At 37.5% G+C, this 20,220-nt stretch overlaps 1 protein-coding gene across 6 annotated transcripts in view; it reads right to left on the bottom strand.

Annotated features, from left to right (window-relative positions):
- The window catches only part of SLO2 (slowpoke 2), a 231,383-nt gene that overhangs the window by 16,890 nt on the left and 194,273 nt on the right, over positions 1–20,220 (bottom strand). For 5 of the 6 annotated variants that reach the window (XM_090175921.1, XM_090175918.1, XM_090175917.1 and 2 more), the window contains 4 exons: positions 18,714–18,773; positions 18,556–18,630; positions 10,028–10,111; positions 9,841–9,935 (listed from right to left, as the gene is read on the bottom strand). In XM_090175921.1, the coding sequence (XP_090032047.1) occupies positions 9,841–9,935; positions 10,028–10,111; positions 18,556–18,630; positions 18,714–18,773 (314 nt within the window). The remainder of the gene's footprint in view (positions 1–9,840; positions 9,936–10,027; positions 10,112–18,555; positions 18,631–18,713; positions 18,774–20,220) is intronic. The other variant, XM_090175919.1, reaches the window with a different exon arrangement.

Raw genomic sequence — 20,220 nt, 5'->3', positions numbered from 1 at the left:
GCCGTCACGTGGTAGACGCAAAAATTCTTAAGCCTACTTTTAAAGACTTTCAAAATCGCTCCTTATATCACGTGACAGCGAAACTCAAAGAGCTTCAAAAACCGGGAAAATAAAGTAGAGATATTTCAACATTTTTTTCTCCGTTTTCTCGTTAACCGGCAGCGCTGACGGCGGAAAAATCAGGCAAATGTTATTCGTGTGTACAGTCGTTTTCCCGTGCGCCAGAACAACGGAAAGGTGGTAAAACGAGAAAATAGAGAAAATCAGGAAAACACTGCCCGTGTGAACCAGCCACGGTACTGGTCACACTTTCTCTGTTAACCCGAATAAGTATTGGTATCTTAGCATAAGTTGAGACATCACGGATTGTAAACCCTTACGATTTTACCAAAATTTAAATTTAAATTTTTTTTAAAATTTCAAATCCGTGATTTTGCCATGCTATTTTACGTAGAGAAAGTTTAAACTTGAGTTGTGAAAATCATTTTTAAAACGAATGGTCATTGAAACTTTTCCCTTTAGGAACTTTCAAGGTACACGAAGGTCTACTGAACCCCAGAGTTTGGAAAAAATCGGGTAGAAGCACCTCTCCTTGCAGAAATAGCCTTTTCATATATCTATGGGTTCTTGATATTATAATATAAAAATAATAATTAAATCTTTAAAATATTTCATATTCCATTGATAATATTTATATACTTAGAAAAATACAATTAACGTAGCTAGCCATTTATAAAAAAAACTAAATTAAAGGTCAATATTTTGACCCCAAACAAAGTCTACAGCAAATTTTACTTCCAACCTAAAAACTAAAAAATATAATTGTATTTAAAATTCTGATTAAACACAGACTGTACCCCAAACAAAGTCTACAGCAAAATTTACTTCCAACCTAAAAACTAAAAAATATAATTGTATTTAAAATTCTGATTAAACACAGACTGTACCCCAAACAAAGTCTACAGCAAATTTTACTTCCAACCTAAAAACTAAGAAAATATAATTGTATTTAAAATTCTGATTAAACATAGACTGTACCCTCAAGAACAATACAGAATATATTAAGTATGCCTAATACCACAAATTAACTTTTCATTCTAGCACTGAAAAAAGAACTTCGCTTAATTGGGTATTAGCTTAGTAAATTAACACGTCTAATTAGGAACGGTAATTTAGGTCCGTCTTTTGAGATATTTTTAGTTCGACTTTTTGTCACGCGAGGGCGGTAGTTATCGAGTTAACCGGTAAAACCTTTTCCGTGTCAAAGGAGCCTAATATAATGAAATTCAATATATTTTCGGTTGCTCTTTTTTTTTGAAAGGCGTAGCGAGGGGTTGGGCTAAAAAAGTAATAACAAACTGCAGTCGCCCACTTTTCGTGACTAAAGGACTCAAATCACGTTTGACATCGGCTAAATGAAGCTCTTAGCGCGATGGTTAGTTTTCAGACGAAATTAAATTATATCGGTTGAGCTTGAATGAAGTATCTATCATGCAGGCTTCCGCTCATTTTTACAAAATAGGATTCGGAAGAAGAAGTAGTGCGCGGCGAAATACATAATAAAATAATAATCAGTTAGACCAGAAGTAAATGAACCGAAGTTATCAGACCGCTATATCTCTCATACTTAGCGCATTTTCCAAACGAGATCTCCCTTTAAAGGGAATATAACCTGCAAAACAATCTTTACGCGAGACCCCTTCAATTTTTAAAATTTCCCTGTACAGTAGCGCCAACATTTCTAAAGCCAAAGGCAAGAGCGGCCAGCGCTGCAAACGTTGGTGTTCCACACCAAATACCTGGGGTTATATTACCTTTAAACGACGTTTTCAAATTTCGCGCCTTCATAGCTCCACTATCGCCATCTATTGACTAGCAGGTGATGACACGTATATCGAATGTGGATACCCACAATTCCCTAGTGCAATTTTTGGCGGGAACTGAAGGGGGTGGAACTTGGATGGATTTTCATCTCACCACGTTAAGGAAAATGCATTTTAAGATTTTGGTCCTCTCCTATAGCTTCGGTTTATTTACTTCTGGTTAGACTAATACCTTATAGCCCAAGTCATACTGCATAGGAGGGTGGGGGAAAGCGATTCAATACTTACTATTACAGTAAACATTTATGGAAAACGGAAACCGAAGATCTAGGGGAAAAACCCTAGCATTATGTAAAATATGGTTTTAATAAAAGTAAATATACTTAAGGAGTGTAAATTTTTATATTTTACGTCGTTAGAAGTAATTACCAGTGGTAATCGTTTTTGGGTCAAGTGAAATTAGCTCCCATTGAAAAATTCCTGCATCTCATAAGAGATATAATAAGCTTCGGATTTTACCCAGTGCTAACCTGAAGAAAGAAAAATTGCGATAGATAAATTTAACTTTTGAATAATACGCAGTTGACTTTATTTATTGACGTTGAAGTTTGTTGAAATATTTTCCATAGAGTAATATAATAATCAATGGTGTTATTTATTTAAAGGTACTACGCATGTTTCCCAAGGTTTAGTTTTAACCTTTTTATTTATAAATGCGGCCGAAATGAAATTAACAGACATTACAAACACTGAAATTCTAAATAGCTCTTTATTACGTTAGATTCATCGTGCAGTTAAAGTTAGAGAGCGCGCACCTATTTTTGTTTTGGTTGAGCTCGCGTGAAAACGCACGAGACCCTCTACAAGGAAATATTAGGAAGCGCGCGCTCCAAAAATAACACTTTTTATACATGTATGCGTATATATTATTTTATAGAAAGAGCTATTGATATCTTACTAGAATTTTCCCATTCTAAGTTTGCAACTGAGTATAGAATCTAGGATACAACTGTTAATAATGGCGGTATTATTAAACCAAATAAATATTTTTTCAAAACTCATTCGTATTTTTTCTTGGTGTTTGAAATAAAACTTATTTTAAGCCAATTTTGATGCGAAGGGATTTTAATATTAATTTAATTTCATGGTTTTTCAATTTCAATTAAAATAAAATTCCGTTTTGCTATTATTCGTCGAGTTTTTGGTTTCCGCCATTTTCTAAGATGCCGTAGGGTTTCGAGCAAGATCTGTTCTACTCGGTGGGACTAGCCAACCTAGTGTTTTAAATCGGAAAATTTTCCGGAAAATGACCGAAGCTTCTTTGCCGGAAAAATTTCCGTACTTTTCCGAAAAAAAAAGAAAAAAAGTTTTAATTCCATAATTAGTCTAATAGATTGCCAGCAGCTTGAAACCCTGCGACGTCACCAATGTTAAACGTCTATTGAGAAAAAACGCGATTTTTCATGACAACCACTACGGAAGCTACGGCTGTGACGTCACTAACTTTTAAAAACGCATCAACTGCTAGCACTCTATATATTGTTTACAAATTTAAATAAAGCGGCATTTTCGCCTAATTTTTTTTAATCTAAACGTAAAACTAAACCTCTAGACTAGTTTAAACTGATTAACAAGGTAACACTATTAAGGCTGGTTTTCACTAGGACAGAAACGGGACGACGGCGACGGCGACGGCGGACGCAAAAATATTGTATTAGGCCTAACGGGAATTTTTGGCGTCGAAGCTAACCATCGTGGCGTTTTTGGACTAGTGAAAACTAGCCCTTAAAGTTTTGTAGTACGTTTACTGATATTAGACATTTCATATCGATAAAAAGTTAAAAACATTAAAAACCTTTAAAAAGTAAATTGCATAAATTTCAATTTTTTATTTTTGCTATTTGCGGAAAAATTTTCGCGATTTTATTTTTCCGGAAAATTAACAACACTAAGCCAACCCAACAAAGTTAATATGAAATCGTTTTCAGCTAACAATTTTCGGGCATTATAGATTATGAAATCCACCATTTTCCAAGATGGCGTCTGCTTTGAACTAAAAGCTACGGGTATAATTTACTGGTTATCACCAACCCATAACTGTATTACGATGTTTAATAGGTTTTACAAAACAGTGTTGGCCCCGAGGGGCTGACCACTATCCGTAATCTGTGTAGAAGCCCGTAACTTGACTGTACAAACGATTACAGATTTAGCACTATTAAAGGCTGTACTTGATGTAATCGGTGTACAGAATTTGAGGAAGTGGATAGCCCCTCGGATGGCACCAAACCTATTCGTTGAACGGCTAGTTTTCATGACCGAGGTTTAGCTCGACACATTTACGTAAATAAATTTCATAATACTGTTATTAAATACCTTTTTAATTTTAAATTAACATAACGATAAATTTTGTTGGAGCCATGCGAACGTAAACGCAACCTAACTTCACCAATAAAGTTTCCAAAAAAAGGTGACAAACTACCTAAAAAAGGGACTTGTGACAGGTATTTGTTTTGAATAAAATTACGGAGGTTTTACATTCAATCCATCCATTATTATTATTTCTTCCACTATTAATTTATATTAAGAAATAACAAACGCTAGATAGCGCGCCCTATAATTAGTCAGGAGATAAATTTACAATGAAATCTGCTATGGTAACGAGTCCCTGTTGGGGTGATTTGTTCATAGTTAAAAATGATTTTTTTGTGAAGCCATTTCAGTAGTCAGAGCCAAGCATTAAATTATATTCTATTAAGATATTTAAGTTAAAAATTACATACAAACAGTGATTAGTTTAATTTGTCGTAGAAATTAATGAAGTCTAAGACTTACAAACTAAAAATTAAAAAAACCAAAAGATTTGTTTAATTAAAAGTTAAAAGAATAGAGAAGCTAAAACATTATTTTGGTCTACAGACTATATTTTGGTCTGCAGACTATATTTTGGTCTGCAGACTATATTTTGGTCTGCAGACTATATTTTGGTCTGCAGACTATATTTTGGTCTGCAGACTATATTTTGGTCTGCAGACTATATTTTGGTCTGCAGACTATATTTTGGTCTGCAGACTATATTTTGGTCTGCAGACTATATTTTGGTCTGCAGACTATATTTTGGTCTGCAGACTATATTTTGGTCTGCAGACTATATTTTGGTCTGCAGACTATATTTTGGTCTGCAGACTATATTTTGGTCTGCAGACTATATTTTGGTCTGCAGACTATATTTTGGTCTGCAGACTATATTTTGGTCTGCAGACTATATTTTGGTCTGCAGACTATATTTTGGTCTGCAGACTATATTTTGGTCTGCAGACTATATTTTGGTCTACAGACTATATTTTGGTCTGCAGACTATATTTTGGTCTGCAGACTATATTTTGGTCTGCAGACTATATTTTGGTCTGCAGACTATATTTTGGTCTGCAGACTATATTTTGGTCTGCAGACTATATTTTGGTCTGCAGACTATATTTTGGTCTACAGACTATATTTTGGTCTACAGACTATATTTTGGTCTACAGACTATATTTTGGTCTACAGACTATATTTTGGTCTACAGACTATATTTTGGTCTACAAACTATATTTTGGTCTACAAACTATATTTTGGTCTACAGACTATATTTTGGTCTACAGACTATATTTTGGTCTACAGACTATATTTTGGTCTACAGACTATATTTTGGTCTACAGACTATATTTTGGTCTACAGACTATATTTTGGTCTACAGACTATATTTTGGTCTACAGACTATATTTTGGTCTACAGACTATATTTTGGTCTACAGACTATATTTTGGTCTACAGACTATATTTTGGTCTACAGACTATATTTTGGTCTACAGACTATATTTTGGTCTACAAACTATATTTTGGTCTGCAGACTATATTTTGGTCTGCAGACTATATTTTGGTCTACAAACTATATTTTGGTCTACAGACTATATTTTGGTCTACAAACTATATTTTGGTCTACAAACTATATTTTGGTCTACAGACTATATTTTGGTCTACAAACTATATTTTGGTCTACAAACTATATTTTGGTCTACAAACTATATTTTGGTCTACATTCTTAGAACGGAACCTTAGGTTAGGAATTAGGAGAAAACCTCTGTGTGCCTATTTGAAAAGAAGCGAAAACAAAAAGATTTCCCCCGTACAGACAAAGGAAGATTTAATGAGCTCCTAAATTGGACGTGTGGGCCTTGGCTTATCTTCTCGAGGGCTAGTTGCCTTTTGCAGTTCACGCGTCGTTTGGTTCACCCCGTTCTAACGACTACGCAACGCCACTTTATACGACAAAATCAATTCGCAGCTCGCGAGGGGCCGGCACAGATGGACAAGGGCAAACCCACGGCCGGTTTTAGGACTACCACTTAATTGCTTTTAGGCATTGACAATAGTTCAAGCTTTTAAAACTTTCTAGAGAACTTTCTAAAAGGAATTATTTCGACGTTGCAGTCACAACTATTAAAATTAAAGGAACAAAGTTAAAACTAGCTTTGATTTCGCCGTTAGGTGTAATAATGTAATATCTTTGTTTTAATTTTCCTTAAGATTTGGTGAAATTTAAACAGGCGTTCCTTAGAGAGATTAAAGGCATAGGATTTCTTCTGCCAGTTTTCCCTTAAAGTTTTCTTCCCGCCGCGCAAATATCCTGGTGGTAGGCCAACGTGTTCTGCGGTTGAACAATAATTTTTATCTTAGCATCAATGTTACGCATCGTAAATACTAGATTAAATTAAAAGTAAGGATGCACCGATATTAGAAAAATATTTTCAGAAAAACATTTAAAAATTAGAAAATTCTCGATTAACTAACTAATGATAATATTTGATTTGATTGACCGCGCCACGGACGCCAGACTTCAGAAGCTAGATCGTACCTTTTTTAAACCGGGGGTTACGAGTGTAAACAAATAAAAATCAACGATATTCGATTTGTGATAGAAAATATGTATCACGTAAAATGAAAAGAAACATTCGGATATGCTCTTGCAAACGGTTTTCATGAAAATTTGAATAAAATGCGGTAAACCAGGTTACACGAAATAAACGAACTGTTAGACAATACTCACAACCATATATATATGGCCCCTATTAGTCGTGTTCAAACAATTTCATTTTCGTCGTGTGCCCTGGTTTAGTAGCAATGTCTACTGTATTAGTTTTAATTGAAACGCGTCCAACTTGTAAGTCTCGTACAATCAAGGCAAAAAGGAGATATTTTCGGTAAACTAGGGTTCACGAAAACATAATTTAGTGTTTAAACCATGCTCAAAACCAAAAATAAGGCTTGCTTTAGTATTGTTATAACGCGTTTTTTATCGTTGTGTACCCCGATGGAGCAACAATGTAAAAAGATTATTAAAAAATTAATGGAACCGTACTCGTTTGCTTTAGCCGTCGAACTGAAAGCCTGCTTCTTCGCGAATCGCGAATGTCAAGGTACTATCGAAGTTTAGTTCAAACTTGTAGAGCGCGTTGTCTAACAGTTTGATTGCGGTTTATTAAAAAAAGGTTTTTTAATCTAGTAGATTGTTCAAAATGTGTAAAAGAAATTTATAACCCCTTTAATCTGATACTGTTTTTAAGCCCAACAATGCAAAATTCTTTCAAACACTTTCGACTCAGTGGCGGCGCCAGGGGTAGGCTACAGCCTACTTTTATTTCGCTTGTAGCGGCCCCAAATCTAGATGAAGGGGCCCCGAACAGCCCCCTAAATGATTTGCGAAACTAGGAATATCAAAATCCGAATTAAAAGCCTGCTGTTTTTAAGTTGCGAACACTGAACAGTTATTTCTAATATTTTTTCGAACGCAGCCTTGATTCGTTGTAGTTGCTAAACTAGCTACTTCAAAAAGTGTTGCATCGTTAGACAGATGATAAATAGCGTGGTTTTCCGACTCTCCGAGTCATAGAGATAGAAAAGAAATAGAGGGAAGATTACCGCGTTAAGGCGCCCCTGTTTTTGACCGGGAAAATTCATCCCCCCCCCACGCATGTATAAAAGCGGAGATGGGCAGAATTTGCAACGCCATCTATCCTTCTTTTGTTTACAGTTTTCATTTCACCGCGCGTCGATGGCGCCACGTAATCTGCCCATCACATGGCTTCCTACATTGGCGAAAAGGGGGTCGGCACTCGTGGTCAACTTCGCCAGATACAATAGAGTAGTATCAGTGCTACACTCGGTGCTACATCACGCAACGTCACCCATGCTTTTTCCTATTGAGAAAAAAACGCGCCTAAAATGGCGGCCATGGCCAAAGCTACGAGGTCATACTACTCTATAGTGCCTCTATTTTCTTTTCTATCTCTATGCTTCGAGTCCCAATTTCCAAAATAAAGATAAAGCGTGGCTACTGGCAAGTGTTTTTGCAACAATTGTAAGTGAAAAATGGAGAATGCTGTTGGAGGATGTTGCCCATATGTGCATTGTTATACTCATAGACTAAAAAAAATAACTTCCGAGTACATTTAAACAGTCATGTACATTTCTTTTGTAAATTATTAAAAATAAACCGGTTTTGTCACAGTTTTGTTTAGTTAGTGTATGTAAAGGGGGGAGGGGCAAATTAAAGAATTAAGTAGCCTACCCATAGTAATATCCTGGCGCCGCAAAAGCGCGACTGTACTGGTGAGCGTGGTGCCATCTATTTATGGCAAAGGAAGCTAAAATTCCAAATAGCCAAAGGACAACGTCGTCAGAGAGCCATTGTAGAATATTATAGTTAGACAACTTATACTCTATTTGGTGAACTTTAACCTCAATTATATATCCAGTGTAAAAATATTGTTTATAATTGCTGTAATATAAATTTATGGGCGAATTTACAAACGATCCAATCAACGCGAGGGGTACCTATAAGTACCCGCCTTTTGGGTCAAAATGTAGCTTAACTATCTTGTTTTGATTACGACGATAGCGACATCTGTTGAAAAAAGAGCTACTTGACGTCGAGCCGACACTTGCTTTTGCAAGGTGGGAAGCGACTGACCTGGCCAAGCGTTTTCACTCGCTACTGTAATGTAATTGAAATTGATTGTGGTATGTAGTTCACCTTTGTAGCCAAGCGAGTGACTGTTACGCGTTTCAGCTACTCTAGCATCTTCGAATTAACTATAAACGTGAAAGATGACTAAAGCATCTACCAACATTTATACTTATTAAGATATAAACTGCGGCTACGTGACCAGGATGCTTAAAATTAAGCCAGGTTCACACTTACCCCTAAAATCGCTTCGTTTTAGATAACTAGTTTTCAAAACCAGCCTGAGAATTTTGTGAAATCACTTCATTTGGTTCGAGAAGCTACTCGTCCAAGTCGGATCGCTTAGAATCGCTTTCAAAACGATAAGGCGGGGAAGTCAAATTGCTCGTATTTTCCAAAATAATGGAAATAAAATTATAAATAATGTCCAATAATATTACTGTATGTATTGTCATTGCCCCTTGGATTAAGAGAAGATTAAGAGAAGGCCTAGAAATCGTTTTTCTACAGGGGGCGGCAAACATTTTTTACACGCTCGCGAAACACTCAGTAGATGGCGCGATTTCCAACCTTTATATCGAGACGATCAAGACGGGAACTTTAAATATTCTCGCATAAGCCAATGCCCTTAAGCAATAGCAGCCGATCTTTCGCTGTCAGCCTGACTTGATGACGTCAAAATGGAAAGATCTAGGGCCATCTGTCGGCCAACAGAGGCATAAAACTAAAATTGATTTTGCCAGTTTCAAAAATTCAACACCTGCCCATTTCTAGGCCTTCTCTTAATCCAGGGGGCAATGGTATAGTAAACATTATTAACTAATTGTTTTTGGGAAAAATTTTAGTACAAAATTCTGGCCATAATTTAAGTTGGCGATAAGCCTTGGCTATAAGCGAATTATCGTCGGTGGTCAGAACTGGCATTCACACCGATCTAAACTGGGTTTTAAGCTCTAGTGTGAACGTGGCTTTAGTTATTTTTCCAGCGCGAGAGAAAAGCAAAGTGAGTTCTTACCTAGTAAATATAAGACACATGAGTGTAGCGGAAAGAATGGTAAGTCTTTGGGAAAGCGCAGACTGCGACCTCTGCATGGCGCGATGCAGGTCGTTCTGGTAAAAGTTAGAAAAGAATACTTTGTGAAAAATTGTTATGGGAAAACATTCCACCAGATTGAGGGAAAAGGGAAAAAAAGAGAACTTACAAACATATTTTCCAAGGCGAATTTTGCCAGCCAACAATTGAGAAAAGTAGGAATGAACAGGTTCCGTAGCGGCGGCCAGCACAGCTACCAACGAAACAAAAACGCATCAATTTACAATTTTCCAATTATGAACAAGCTTTAAAAGTGTCGGTTTTACGAAACTAATTAATTTAAATTCAACAAAAACACCAAATAGATTTGTTAGAAAATTTGTAGTGTTGTAAGTCGGAAAATTTCCCGCTCGGAAAATTTTCCATATTTTTCCGAAAAAAATAAAAAAAAGTTTTCATTCCATGATTAGTCTAATATATTGTTTGCAAATTGAAATAAAGCGGTATTTTCGCCTCATTTTTTCGAATCTGAAAGTAAAACTAAACCTCTAGAGTCTAGACTAGTTTAAACTGATTAACAATGTAACGCTATTAATGTTTTGTAGTATGTTTACTGATATTAGACATTTTATATCGATAAAAAGTTAAAAACATTAAAAACCCTTAAAAGGTAATTTATGTTTCCAATTTTTATTTTTCCGATTTGCCGAAAATTTTCCGCAATTCGGAAAATTTTCCGGAAACTTTTCTGGAAAATTTTCCGCATTTTATTTTCCCGGAAAATTAACATCCCTAAAAATTTGTTTCTCCCTTCAAAAATAATATAAACCTCGTACCCTAGATTCGAAATAACAGCCTCGCACTTACATAGCGATTACCCACTTCCTGCCGGAAATCCGAAAAAATTATCTCCACAGTTACCATGGTAATCAACCGCGTATCATAAACGTTAGCAATGATAGGACTATGGCAGCTAGAAGCAACAAACGCAAGGAGAACGCAGCTAGCCTTTAAACGCGGTAACGCAGTGTTGTGTACAAATTTCATAGGACGAGCCTTAACGCTGAACGTTTTACGGGCGGGGGGGAAGACCATTTCCAAATTTTCCCCTTCCGACAGCAGCAGGCGCCAAAGCGTCTAACCAATTTAAACTGTACGCAAGAAATTGCACGACTTTTGACAGGTTTTTTTTTTATTCCAGGAAGGAAGATACAAGGGCTGAGTGGGTCTGAGAAGACCGCGAGCCCGGCGAAGATTTTGAGGCGTGAGTGGGACGGGGGGTCCACCGGATTAATCAGGGCGAGATATGGGTAACGGCCACGCCAACGGGGGGATACGTGGGGACAGGGGTGGAGACACCCGTGGCGGATGTATTCCGACCACCCGTTGGGGAATTGGTGGTCGTCCTCACACGGCCATCCACAAACTCTGCCTCCCAGACGCTTGGGATTACAGGATTACGCCACTACTCCCGGCGACTTTTGACGGGTTGCGTTCTCCTTGTGTGGGGTGCTGTGTTTGTTGCTCCTAGATGGCAGATAGGAGCTACAAACACAAGGAGAACACAGCTAACCATTAAACAGGCTAACGCAGTGTTGTGTACAAATTTCATTGGACGAGCCTATACGTTTTACGGGCGGGGGGGGGGAGAAGAGAAACTGTACACAAGAAAATGCACGACTTTTGACGGGTTGTGCTGTGTTTGCTGCTTCTAGATGGCAGTGAACGATGGATTCCAAATTTTCGGAGGTTACGTGCCTGAAGTGGGTAAACGCGTAGTTACAAAACCGTCAAATGGAAAGCCCTCTGAATTCGAATCTAGGGTACGTAGTTCTATATTATCTTTGCTCCCATCTTATGAATCCCTACGCCTCAACAGACAACGTTATGAGTCTTCATAAGATGGGAGCGGGAACAATATGCCACCTTTCGTCATTTTGGTCAATTGACGTTGGTACACGTTAGACCAAAGAAGACATCTAGGATAAGGGGCTGTTCACAAATTACGTAACGCAGAAAAACCACTTTTTGGACTCCCCCCTCCCCCTCGTAACAAAGAGTAACAAATGGAAAGACCCCTCTTCTTAAATTACGTAACAAATATCGAACCCCCCAACTAATATGCTGGTAATAAAGTACATTAAGATCAGGTACTAAATTTTATTGTTTGTAATTATCATTTGAAATTACAACTGTATTTTTACGCAACACTTTATACCCATGGGTATGAAATTCTTTTAAACGTGAGTAAACCAATGAAAATACAAATGTTTTTAATAATTGTGACTGTTTCTGAAAATTGAGAAAATTTTATTTTACGATATTAAAAATAAGATGTGTTGCGTAACATTTCAGTGAACCCTCCCTCCCCCCCACGTAACATTTTAGTGAACCCTCCCTCCCCCCCCACGTAACATTTCAGTGAACCCTCCCTCCCCCCCACGTAACATTTCAGTGAACCCTCCCTCCCCCCCCACGTAACATTTCAGTGAACCCTCCCTCCCCCCCCCACGTAACATTTCAGTGAACCCTCCCTCCCCCCCCCCCACGTAACATTTCGTAACGCTTGCCAAAACCCCCCCTCCCCCTACCACGTTACGTAATTTGTGAACAGCCCCTAAGGCTACTAAAAGTATCTCAAGGTTCTAAAGTTATCTGTTTTGATCTCTACTCTTTCGAGTGCGTACTTAATCGGATTTATTCAGCTTAATCACTAACTCTATTTAATCACGGTTTAATCCATTCAATCAACTTAATCATGATTTAATCGATCAAGAGTGCAAACTTAATCATCGAAGTGAACTGCCCCTCGACACGCGCTAATGATTGAAACACTGCCGCTCGCTTCTATAAAATACGGGAGGTTATTGTATAAATGTTTTTTCTACGTCACTAGCGCCCACGTGCATAACGCGCGTGCCAATGAAGTATTAAAAAGCTTAAGCTCATAACGCGGAGAAAAACATTTTATACTTTTCATTTTTTTAATATTTTATGAAAACACGAAATAGGCGTTTCCATAAAATAAAAGCGACATAACGAAATCGTTCCCCATTTCCTTGGCTATGGATTACATGACATTTACGTCATCTTGTTTTTTTTCCCGGGGAGATAATAGAATTCGCGAATGCGATGGTCAAACCTAGTTTTTCGCAATGTTTTGGTCGACTATAGGTTGAGCTTAGGTTAGGTTAGGTATAGGGATACCGATAACTTTTGCTTGAAACGTTTATTTTGGGTTGAAAGAGGAAATTCGACCAATGAAAAGTGGATTTTGGAACGAACCAATCATACGTTTCGCCTAGCCCCCGACGTCAGAATCCACTGTCCACGGGTTAACCAAATGTTCAGAAATTTTTGCGTAACCAACACTAAATACGCCGAATGCAATCGCAATTACGCTCTTGGAGATCGGTTATTAGGAGATTACAAGATTTATCATAAAGCCTTAATTAGCCTTATTCGGTTTACATAGAGCCACGTAGCGGACAACACGAGAAGCTTTGTGATTTATCTTATGGTTAGTAGGAAAAATTCAGCTGTTTAAAACTACGTGGTAGTCCAAAAGGCATTTAAATTTTTTTCGAAATTTGTAAGTAATACTCCCTAAATGTGTTCCTTTATGGCTAAACACATCTCCTGAAAAGTTAAGTATTTCGTAAAATATTTAGAGGTAGCGCTAATCGATTGAAGTGTCAAAATTTGTGAGTTACGTTAACACGTAAAATTCTGAAGAAATGACTTCATATTTTATTGAACAAAACATATAATAAGAATTCTTGAGCAACCCCTCGTTCAGCATTGTCGTTAACATAATTCATCGACTCTCCCACATCTCTAGATCAACTTGAAGAAATCCAACCGGAATCACCATCCGTCCAAACAATATTCTAGAGCTCTTAGTCACAAAATCTTCCAAGTTCCTTTCCCTGAACGACTGTAAATTAACAGCTAATCATCGAACGGTTGAGTCTCCTAGGGAAGGGCCTCTACTGATAGAGGAGCGGCACAGTGTTCCAAAAGCCCGATTTTTGGGCCAAAATTACAGAGAGTGCATATAATAAATATTTGTACGTATTTCGTTTATTCAGAATACCTGGATTTGACAAATCTAAATATTTCTTTCATAAAAACAGTACTATTTTTGAGTAAATTTAAGTTTCGGAATTTTTTTTAAACATTTTATTTTTTCAGCCCAAAAACCACATTAAAGAAATTCTTTTATCACAGATAAACGTCAATGGTTGCCGAACGAACAGAGATCGCAACGATTAAAGATCTACGAAGTTAACTCGCAACGTTTGGAGTTAAAGCCAGTCAAAGATTCCTGATTTTGTGCATTTTAAGATGGTTTTTGTTTCGTATCTTTATTTATACGCGAAATATCGCCATCCAAAAAATACTACGTGATATGAATAGCTTAATCTATTCAATGTAAAAGTCAAAATGGTTTAAAACGCAATAGGAAGCTAACTTTAATATTTAGATTTGACAAATCCAGGTATTCTGAATAAACGAAATATGTACAAATATTTATTATACGCACGCTATGGAATTTTGGCCCAAAAATCCGGCTTTTGGAACACTGTGAGCCGTGATCCACACCTTCAGATACACTCGAGCAGCAAATACGCAAAAGTCCCGCCAACCCTTCACCTCTCTTTTCGTGAGTACAAACTGAGCACGGAAAATCCTGATTTTCAGAGAATAGAGCAATTTTGACATTCATCTTGCGTGATGCATCGCGCCAGGGGCCATGAAACCAATTCCCCGAGGAGGAACTTCTCCAAGAAAAACCACAGTCAATTCCAGAAATTTTCTGTAGTCGTGTCTCAGGGCAGTGTCTTTGAAACCCATATGTTTATTGGGAAACTCTTAAGATAGTTTCCTAATGAACTTGCGACGTAATTATCGCTATTTGCAGACTCGAACTTGGTTTTGTCAATACCTTAAGCCAGTGTTTCTGAAATCACTTAAAAAGGAGAACCTAGTGACCTGAAAAGTGTCCCGTGCATATTCTGAAGACTGTTCAATGACGAGCTCCATAATATGGTGACGACATGCCAAGTAAAGCAGTTTCGTTTCCAGTTTCTTTTCCAACAATAACAAGCTCCATTTTTTACCAGTATTTGAACTGGTTGTATCAAAACAAATAGCCTTTATTTTATTTGCAATTCCCCAGTCTTGCAAAGCTCCGTAAACTGCAGTTGCTAGTGCTTCACCAGTGCTAGAGGAAAGCTCAGCGGCCGTCAGCAACTGAGAAACCTATTTTCCAACACCAAAACAGGAAGCCGATCGTCGTTTGGTTTTCCAGTTAAAACAGGGAGCAATTTTCCATCCCAATGAGCGACTGGAGAACCATCTCCTTGGAATTCTGCCTTCAGTTTCTCCACTGTCTACGAATTAAAAGTTCTACGACTTAGAACTACGTTTTCAATATAATGTCGTAAGCTCTTAGCAGTTTCAACGATAGGAAATGATGCTTTGCGATCTGTCCAATGCTACTGCCAATTGTGGCGTAATAATGCCCTTCCAAGCTTTCTTTATTCTAGATAAAGATGGTGTTCCTGTTTTAGTATAAGGCTCTGCAAAATTCTCACTTTCCTCCTCATCGCTAGAGCAACTCGGTGAAACCAGGTTTGGTAGCGTCGTGTAGCTTCTTGCTCTCGTGTCAGAGCGGCCGACAGAGATCTATCTACACCTGCCCAGGGCCGTTTTATCCAAAGGGAACAATGGGCATTGTGCCCCATTGGATACGAAGGTTCGAAGGGGTCCGACGAAAGTACACGCGTATGAATAAATTCCATTAAAAAATGTATTCTTTGATTTAGGCCCTACAAAGGTCTTAGATACCCAGGTCTTAAAATGGCACTCAGGGTTCGTACGAAATTTTCGGATTTCAAATCCCTGACTTATTCAGGTTATCCCTGATTAATTTTTGGCAATATCCCTGCCATTTTTGGTAATATTCCTGCTAATTTTCATCTTTTCACGTTTTCATTGTTGCAAAGTGAAACCATATTTTTTTAAATATTACTAACTGAATTATATTGCATAAGAGCAGTCTGAGAGCGTCTCTCTCGTCTATCGGAAAAAGGTGCCAGACATGAGCACCCAAGAAAAGAGACTTCATTTTCTCAGCGATGCAAATTTTGTTGACTAAGAAAATCCCTAACTTATCCCTGACTTATCCCTGACTTTTACGATAAGATTTAAATCCCTGGCCCCCTACACCAAATAGGAAATCCCTGACTTATCCAGGTTATCCAGGGTATCCAGGTTTCGTACGAACCCTGGCACTGCACCTGCCATATACCCTTACTTTTCCCTGTTGAAAGAGTAAAAAACTAAAAACCCTCTGTCCTCGGAAATGTCCATCATGCTAAGCGCATTAGCGTGTGCAATATCAAAGATATGGTCTAATTTCGAAGTGGCTTTTTGAGCTTCTGACAGTCGCCCTTTACTTTTTTCGACATTCTCCACTCTTCAAACAATTTTATTAATTTTGCTTGAGCATTCCGAGGATCCTACATTGCAATAAAAGCTTTTTCTGAAATTTTTGCATTTTTACTATAGTAATTGCTTTGAACTCGTAGTGATGACAAGAGAGAAGTTACAATACCATACGTAAAGAAGTCTGTTTGCAACTAGTCACCTCATAGACATAGTAGCCAACTAGGTAAACTTGATTTTTAGCTCTAGTAGCCGTATCTATACCTCGAAAACTTGACATAAAAATAAAAAGTACCATTTAGACTAAAATTATCATTAAGATATAATATAGAATATTTTCAACCTCGTTGCGTTACCTCTAAATACTGCTCAATTGATCCCAAATTTCCCCTGAATTATTTCTTGATATATTGGAACCAAATAAGCGGTAAATTTGGCGAACCCCACTACGTGGTTTTAAGGAAACTGAATAAGGCTAATTGATTATGGGATGTTATTTTGCTCTTTTCCTATTAAACGCCCGTCGCAACTTTTCCTTTGCAGGTTTTTCAAGTTACATGGAAGTGTACATTATGCCCGACTTTGAACAAAATCGGTAATTATCACCTCGGGTCGTCTCCTTGTAAGTACTGTCATATGTAACCTAATTACTCATAAGTATGCCTCTGTATAACATTTCCGTATAAAAAATTTCAATGAGACCCACAAATGCAAAAATTCTTATAATCATTTCGCTATTGAAAAGGTTACCATGGCAACAAAATCACGTGATCGCGCGGCACAAGCTAAATTATGGACTGTTAAAGTGAGAAACGCGTGAGAAATACTTCACTAATTTTCGTGCGCATAGTTTTGTTTATGTTGAGCTCACGCGAAAACGCACGAGCCTCTCTACAGCCTACACGGAAATATTAGGAAGCGCGCGCTCCAAAAATAACACTTTTTATACATGTATGCGTATATATTTTTTTTAGAAAGAGCTATTGAAAATTTGGGCGTCAAATTCGAATTTATTTAAACCGTCTATCACTCGATCTCAAAATTAATTTTCCGCTTTAACTTACGTCGCCATATTAGAGTATAAAAGACATCATAATGTAGAGTTACTGTGGTATTATCACAACAACCAAGGCTTAAAGTATTTAAAACTCAGACCACACATATCCAAATGGGACTCGTAACGCCATTCTAAACATTTTCGACCATTGGTTAAATTTGGCGGCGCCATCTTTGGTCCGTTTAATTAGCCTTTTAACTATTATTATTTACAATCATTCGTTAAATATTAAATATTTTAATTGAATATTAATTTAATAAAAGCCTTCAAAGCTCTTGTTCGAAATTATTCGTAAAATATTGAATTAAATACTAATTAAGTCCATAAAAACTTGTCGAGGTTAACGGTAATAGAAGTGTAGGGAGCTGTTGGCTCGCGTGGCATGAAGGGCTCGCCACCACACCTCCTACGCATTGTCACTCGGACACCTAAATTAATGGTTATAAAAGTCGCTAGATGACTTAGGAATAAGGTGGTGCCTTGGGTATTAGCCTAGCTGATTATTATTATTTATTATTGTACGAAACACCTTCAAAGCTTATAGAACCTGACAACAGATGTCGCAGCACTTGACTTGTAAAAAAAATCTATGCGCCTTTATACTAGGATAATTTATCCATTGAAGCATAATAATAACATTACGAGTGCCATTGGAAATAAGTGGTCTTTAATTAGTCAAAGTGACATAATATAACACCAGATGTCGCATCAGTCGACTCGTAAAACACTACCCGCTTTTCTACGAGGATAATATCTCCAGGGCAGCGTATAATATAATTAGGAGTTCCAATCATTGAGTTGGGAATATTAATCTAGAGATCCAATCAAATCTGCTCCCCGTGAAACAAGTTTTTGAAAAATACGAATGTGCCGTCTACTCTAAAATGACGAGCAAACGTTATCATATGACCCGTGGCGCCATCCATTATTTTGAAGAAAAAAATTATTTTTGCTTGAAAACGCGTCTTATTTGAACGAACCATTGAGAGATAGACGGCGCCACGGGTAGAATGATAACGTTTTCTCGTCATTTGGGACGCCGATGGGAGCAGACGACAGTATTCTTATTTTTAAAAACTTGTTTCGCGAAATACTGAAATCCGACGTTTTGATTGGACCTCTAGATTAATATTCCCAACTCAATGGTTCCAATAAGTGGTCCGTAACGAATCAAAGCGATCACTTACCGTGACGACAAAGGGCACATTATTGACAAGCTCCAGTATAAAAGTGAAGGACATGATCTGTTGCCAAATATTCCCCTGGAAGAAAGTCCAGATACATTGTCGAAAATAAAGGAGGCAGATGCAAAGCCTGCATGACAGACAAACCACGGAAGGCTCACCTTGTAACTTAGATATGCGATTAATAAGGCTTCTGATAGGCTGATCACCGCCAACGTCACCTGCAAAGACCAAACCCCATTGGAACCGTTCGCCTTCCACTAATATCAAACTAAACGGATAACGTCGAACTCGCGACGAGGAGATCAGAGTTATCTTCGCGAGTCCGACGTTACTACTTTCGTTGTAGGTTAAAATAAAAACTTCGTTATATTTGCATATATTTAAATAGACAGAGTTATTAACTTAAGCTCAAAATCATTGAACAAAGAAGAAATGGAACTTTTAGAATTAGGTTTAAATTTTGCCACGAATTAAATATAAGCAAATATAACGAATTTTTTATTTTAACCTACAATTTAACAACGCATATAGCGCTGCTAACCTAACTATTAATTAATGTTACTACTTTCGTCATGAACAAGACTAAATTATACTTAGAGAGAGTTACTAGAGACGATCCGCGGCCATCATGGTCTAGTTTTCTCCCTGAACGTCAGTTTAAGGGAACTAATAAGATATCATAGCGATTTGATTATCTTTAAAGGGGCTGAGCATTCAAGGTGGTTTCTTTTCGCTTGTTCCGGGATTTCGGAGTAGGGTAAGAAGAGTATGGCTTTGACGTCATTTTACTCGTCTGTGGGGGTGAATAGTTATAGTCGGAGTAAAAACGCCTTTCCAAGATGGCTGATTGTGGCCTTTTCATCCGATAAATTCTGGCTAGCAGAAGACAAAATCCGATTTACTCCTTTACACCTCTTTTTCAGAAGGAGTAAAATGAGTAAGCGAATAGTTTATGGGCCGGAGTAATTCTCATCCCCGGAACAGGCTAATAAAACGTTTTAGGGTAAAAAGAGTACACTATTAGTCCAAGAACAGGTCAAAAGAAACCACCTACTGACAGATCTGGCGGTAGATTGCGAACAGTGATAAAAATCGTCTCAAGATAGTGATTCTCCTTAAGTATAAACATGAATCTATTTCACCCATGTCAGGAATCCATACATGTACCTCTACTTGGAATGCTTATCCTGCCGAATCGCGAATGGTAAGATCACTCTGCCGGCTTTGTGCCCGCCTAAGAGATAAAAAATCCCCTCTCACGTTGTTGTTTGTCAAGTTAACATAGTTACGTCAAAAAAACCGTCAGCCACATCGAGACGAAAATCTGCCGCGATAAACATTCCAAGTAGAAGTATGGATTCCTTGCCAATGTTTATTCAACTGGTCGTGGTGGAAGTAGAATTCAGCTGTTATTTATAAGCAGTCAAAGTGTTAGTTTCTAAAATGCCACGTTATGGTTAAGTTTCCTTTTTGCAGTATTTATCATTGATCTTTTAGAATAGTTATTATTATAATAAAATTATAACAGTGCATTTAATATTTAATAATAATATGGCAAACACTATAGCTGACTCAGGTTTTCTTCCAAAGTACCACTGAGGCTTAGCCTTTCAAAGATAGTTTTTGTTTAAATTGTTAAAAACCTTACAGGCACTCGATAGAATC

This window comes from Leiobunum rupestre, chromosome 5 (genome assembly GCF_980474605.1).
Source record: "Leiobunum rupestre chromosome 5, qqLeiRupe1.1.hap1, whole genome shotgun sequence".
In the NCBI taxonomy this organism is placed as follows: Eukaryota; Metazoa; Arthropoda; class Arachnida; order Opiliones; family Sclerosomatidae; genus Leiobunum; species Leiobunum rupestre.
Note: the sequence above shows the minus strand (reverse complement) of the source record. Positions and strands in the feature narration are given on the sequence as shown.